The following is a 6,000-nucleotide window of genomic DNA, read 5'->3' on the forward strand; positions in this document are numbered from 1 at the left end:
GTTCATATAGAGGTAATTGAATCCCTTGACACTTCCAGTTGTATAAATGCACTACGGAGATTCTTTGCCATTAGAGGGCCCGTGAAACAATTCCGGTCAGATTGTGGAACTAACTTTGTAGCTGCAAGCAAAGAACTGGGATTCTCCAAATTGGTGAAGGAACCAGAGATGCAAGAATACCTCACCAACTGCTCTTGCTCATGGGAATTCAATCCGCCCCATGCTTCACACATGGGGGGAGCTTGGGAACGTCTGATAGGAGTAGTGAGAAGGATTCTGGATTCAATGTTGATGCAGTATGCGTCTCGTCCCCTCTCACATGAGGTCCTATGCACATTCATGGCTGAAATTTCTGCAATAATTAATGCAAGGCCCTTAGTTCCAATCTCCTCTGACCCTGACTCACCTCTTATACTGACCCCTGCTATGCTTCTGACCCAGAAGATTGGTGCTACTCCATCTCCTGGGAACTTCTCAGGTAGTGACATGTTCAGACAACAGTGGAAGCAGGTGCAGAGTCTTGCTGACAATTTTTGGTATCGCTGGAGACGTGAATATCTCCCAACACTACAAAGTCGTCGCAAGTGGAATAGTACTCAACCTGACATTCAAGAAGGAGATCTTGTACTCCTAAAAGACAATCAGAGCCCTCGTAACAAGTGGCCTATGGCTCTTGTGTCCCAAGTATTTCCAAGCACTGATGGGAGAGTACGCAAGGTTCAGTTGAGAGTTACTAAAAATGGATCCGGAAAGGAAGTAAAGTATCTCAGACCAATTACAGAGATTGTTCTTCTGTTGCCTAAGGAAAATTAAGACTTAAATAAGACATCCTTAGGATGTCTGGCGGGGAGTGTTCTGCTTCTAGTTTAAATGTCACTTGTATTGTTTTGTAGTTGTTTTAGTTCTGGCGCCCCCCTGTGGTAGTTCTCTAGAAATATAAGTGATCACATTTCATGCAGTCAGCTTCCCCTCGATCTTCGGATGCCATCCTTTGTTTTGCGTTTGTAAAAGCATCATCTGTAAGTTAATTCCTCGTTACATAATGCTTGATGATATATATTTGCATATATTTGTGATAGTTTTATTTGAAGCTTTGATTTATTTTTAAGTTATTTTTGTGATAGCCTTTAGCTATTAGCCTAGCCGTTCTTTGATATAGCATTCAATGTGTTGATTCCATTCTACTTTGACGTGATAACTTCACTATATGAGTCAATCTGTATTTGTTGCTATTTTCTTTATTATCCGATAATTCCATTTAAGTAAATTGATGACACTGATTTAATTTGGGTATTTTCAGATAAGAGTTTCAGAACTACATGAATGGTCTTTAGTCATTGTATTATTGTTCTGATTATTGTTTATTTTGTTGTTATTTACAGTTTTACTCCTAATTCATAATGTACCTGGCATCTTATTAAAAGGCAAAGACTAAGATGAATACTGGCTCATCTGTACTTTATGGATGGAGTTTGGCTGGCTGTTAAATTGCATCTGTACATGCAAGGAGAACAGTACAATCTCTTTTGTTTGTTTGTTCATACAGTGCGTTCCACAGCAGGATTTACTTCCTCTGCCCGATCTGCAGGAAGGCGCCGCGCACTCTTCCAGGGCATCTGAGGACGCTGTGCATGCAGGGAAGCTCTGAGGAGGACATCCAAGCCACTGTGATTCAGGCGAAGAAGGAGATGGCCGAGTTCACCCACACCCGGCGGTTCTGGGAGTACCAGAGGATTCAGGAGATTTTGGGAGCGGCTGATCCTCTTGCCAGGTGTGTAATTTACCTTTATGCCTCACTGCTTTGTCCTGTTGCAGTACAATACTCAATATTCCATCAAATGTGTGTGTATTCACTGTTTTTCTTTTCTTAGCTTGTTAGAGGAAATGGATATGAAGGGCTTGGTGGTGAGGAACATTCCTCCACTCCTTCCTGCGCCATCTTCCGTTCCTCAGAGCTCCACGAGGGATGCTGAGAGCGAGCCGCCAGCTGTGGAGCCAGAATGACAGCTCTGAGGAGTACTATCAGAGGTAAAGTTTCACATCATCCTTCACAGAGAGCAGATGCAGATATTGGACATGATTTCTCTTGAACATATACACAATCATTTGACCACCTGGTTTATTTGATTTCAGCACTGGGGGACCGAGGTGGACCTCTGATGTTCGGGTGGAGATGAACAAAAAGGGCCTCTATAAGAAGCACTCTATTGACCATCCCCTTCTTCAGGGGTTTTTCCATTTCTTGCGTGTGGACTTGAGCAACAAGAGGAGCAAACAAAAGGTAATTTTAAAAGAAAAGATACATTTAAATGTCACGCACGCACACACACACACAGAAAAATGAATAAATACATTTTAAGAAAAAATAGGTTACACTTTATTTTAAGGTGTCAATGTTACAGTGTAATTATATATTTAAGTACTGTGTAATATTAAGTAATACTTGTACTTACTAGAGTTAGTATTAGGATTTGGTTGAGGTTTATGTGCATTTAATTATGCATAATTTACTGTCATTACTATGGTACTAACTGTTAAAAATAAGTGTTGCCAAAATGTGGTTTGGTTCTTATCCATAAACTGTGTGTTGTGGTCACATGTTAACCTGTTTTACATTCAGCCCTGCAGATTTTAATGTGTAATGTATAATTACAGGTGGAATCTGTCTCCTGGTTCATGCACTACATGGACCCAAATGAGCCGAGCATGTCGTTTGTTAGAGAGGTGGAGAAGGTGCGAGAGTACTTTAATGTACTCACCCAGACCCAACTCTCCAAGCAGACGGTGCTCAACTACTAGAAAAGTCTCAAGAGGTCAGGACTGTGTAACGTAACAAACACATTGTGTTACTGTCAACTGATAATTATCAGATAGGCTGTCTTCTGACTGTAACAACCATTTCTTTCTCTCTCTTTAAGGTTCATGAAGTACATCATCATGTCCACCAGCATCCACACCAAGGACAAAAGTCTCTTCAGTAATTGTACAGACTTTATCAGTCCTCTGGATGGCATACGGGCTGGTATGTCAAAGAAAGTCAACAAAGAGTTGACACAAAAACTGTATGTTTTTTAATGATTTTTTCACTCCTTTTTTTATCTATTAAACGGAAATCGCAGGTGAGCTCATCATTACTATTTTATTTCTCAGTTACCATGGTTACGGGAAGGAGAAGCTGCCGGCAGACTGTGTGGTAATCCTGGATGATGCCTTCATGGATTTCCTGACGGTTATGGGGAAACTCCAGGGTCCAGAAGCCGTTTCTGGGGAGGATAATAAGAACGTAATAAAATAATAAAAATTGATAAGAACGACCATCTGCTGGTCCTCTACTATTTGGAGGCCATCGTTATGCTCAAGCTCCTCCAGCGGCCCGGTGTTGTTACCAACATGACGGTAAGTGTATTTTAGTAACCTTGGTCCCACTTTATATTAAGTGGCTTTAAGTACTATGTACTTACATCGAAAAATAAGTACAATGTACTTATTGTGTTCAGGTTGTATTGTAAAACACTTGTGCTGCTATTGAGGTGTGATACGGGTAAGGTTAGGGACAGGTGTGGTGGTATGGGTGGGTTTAAGGGTGGGTTAAGGTGTTAGGGAAGGGTCAACAGTGTAATTACAAATGTAATTACATAAATTAATTACAGCTGTAATTACATGCAGGTATTTTCAAAATATAAGTACAATGTAAAAACATGCATGTACACAATAAGTCCATTGTATCAAATTATTAATTCCAATGTAAGTACATAGAACTTAAAGGGTTAGTTCACCCAAAAATGAAAATTCTGTCAGTAATTACTCACCCTCATGTTGTTCCAACCGCGTAAGACCTTCGTTCATCTTCGGAACACAAATTAAGATATTTTTGATGAAATCAGAGCTATGTCTCACTCCTCCATAGGCTGCTATGTGACCGAAACTTGCTGGCCCAGAAAAGTTATTAAAGAGATCGTTAATATAGTCCAAGTGACTCCAGTGGCTCAATCTTAAGTATATCAAGCGACGAGAATACTTTTTGTAAAAATAACGACTTTATTCCACTTTTCATTTCCTTCTCTCTGGGCCTCGTAGTGTTTTTGCGCTGCGCGTCTGTGTTGCACGTCATCACGCATCACACACATGACCGGCGTCGGCCAATAGTGAGCCTACGTGGTGACGTGTAACACAGACGCGCTGCGCAAAAAGACTACGCGAACCAACTAGAGGCCCAGAGAGAAGGAAATGAAAAGTGGAATAAAGTCGTTATTTTTGTTTGTTTTTGCGCACAAAAAGTATTCTCGTCGCTTGATATACTTAAGATTGAGCCACTGGAGTCACTTGGACTATATTAACGATCTCTTTGATGACTTTTCTGGGCCAGCAAGTTTCGGTCACATAGCAGCCTATGGAGGAGTGAGACATAGCTCAGATTTCATCAAAAATATCTTAATTTGTGTTCCGAAGATGAACGAAGGTCTTACGCGGTTGGAACAACATGAGGGTGAGTAATTACTGACAGAATTTTCATTTTTGGGTGAACTAACCCTTTAAAGCCACTTAATATAAAGTGGGACCGTAACCTTTTTTATTTTTTTTTATTTCATCAATGCCTCCTGATCTCTTGTGGTTCACAGATGTGTGTGTACCTTTTGATTATTAGTGAGACCTGTCATCGAATGTGCACAACTGTGTGTTTGCAGGTTGAGGAATGGCAGGGGAGAACCCGTACTCAGAACGGCTCGTCTGTGGCGGTGAAGGAGCATAAAACGGCCGCATCACAAGTCGCTGAAGTTCCTCTGACCGCTGACCAGGAACATGTACATTTTTATTCAAAATTGCATTATATCTGTGTGTGTGTGTGTGTGTGTGCATGTGCGTGTGTGTTTTGAAATATATTTATTTCTTTTTCCCAGTGGTTTGGCCTGTACTTTGACCAAATGCGGCCGGTGATGCTCCAGGGTCTCAGGTCAGGGGACGATGCGACGGCACAGGGCCATTTTTTTGTTTCCAGTACCGGAAGGCCGATCCACAACCCCTGTAATGATCTAAAAAGACTCCATGCCAAGTAAGTGCCATTTATGCATATCTGTATAATCTTTTTACTCAATATAAAGTACACAAATGTGCACATGGTCCGCTTGTTCTTTTGCATTCTAATGTTGCCCTGTGTTCTAGATACAACATTCCAGCAGTGACCAGCGGTGACGCCCGGATGGCCTTCGAGACGGCTGCTGAGAACCTGCTGGAGGTGGAGAGGAACGCGGTGGCTCAGCTCTCGGGACACACTCCGGAAACAGCCTAGAAGCAGTACCGCATGAGGACTTTGGCAGACGCATTCCTGGCACAGAGTCTGATTGAGGACATTGCTGGAAAAACACGGTAAGCAATCTGAAGTCTAATGAACGAGATGATTATTATTTGTAATGTTGCTACTCAAAGCAGTCATTCATTGGCACTTTCTTCATTGTTTATTTATTGATCTTGTAAACATGAGTCTGGTGCGTCCACGAGCCGAGAGCAGAGGGTGGATGCGTTTGACATGCTGTCATGCTATAGGATCATAGAGAGATGCTGAAAGAAGCCTTTCCAGATTTCAAACTCCGTCCTAAGCATCTCTACATTGAACACTATCCTGACCTTGTACGCTGTTTTGGGCCCCTTGCACACTTGTCTTTCAAAAATCAAACAGTGTCTAAAACAAGTGGAAAATAAATTCACAGCAATAGCAATAACAGAAACCTGGCTCACGGAAGAACATCATGATTTGGTTGCGATTGAGGGATACGAACTATTTATCATCAACAGGAAACAATCAAAAGGTGTGGGGGTTGCATTATATATTGACCAAAGATATCAATGTAAAATAGTTAATAAAATGTATTTTGTTTTAGATACAATCATGGAATGAATCACAGTACAAACTGAAATGGAAAAATCTAAAAACATTTTAACTAGCTGCATTTATAGGAAACCGGGATCAAATATTGACATGTTTAATGGAAAAATAACAGAAAT

At 41.1% G+C, this 6,000-nt stretch overlaps 1 protein-coding gene and 1 long non-coding RNA gene across 2 annotated transcripts; both read left to right on the plus strand.

Annotated features, from left to right (window-relative positions):
• Nucleotides 1–2,754: 2,754 nt before the first annotated feature.
• Nucleotides 2,755–3,189, plus strand: LOC307152683. Its single transcript, XR_013820032.1, has 3 exons — nucleotides 2,755–2,813; nucleotides 2,919–3,062; nucleotides 3,151–3,189. It is a non-coding gene; the product is annotated as an uncharacterized lncRNA (long non-coding RNA).
• A 118-nt stretch (nucleotides 3,190–3,307) lies between these two features.
• Nucleotides 3,308–5,287, plus strand: LOC307152668 (uncharacterized protein; the record flags this gene model as incomplete). The annotated part of the gene is made up of 4 exons (XM_079861494.1): nucleotides 3,308–3,396; nucleotides 4,686–4,802; nucleotides 4,899–5,050; nucleotides 5,161–5,287. The coding sequence occupies exons 1-4, from the start codon at nucleotides 3,352–3,354 to the stop codon at nucleotides 5,285–5,287; spliced, it is 441 nt and encodes a 146-aa protein (XP_079717620.1). The 5' UTR covers nucleotides 3,308–3,351.
• Nucleotides 5,288–6,000: the final 713 nt, after the last annotated feature.

This window comes from Squalius cephalus (assembly GCF_949319135.1).
Source record: "Squalius cephalus genome assembly, chromosome: 24".
NCBI classification, from domain to species: Eukaryota; Metazoa; Chordata; class Actinopteri; order Cypriniformes; family Leuciscidae; genus Squalius; species Squalius cephalus.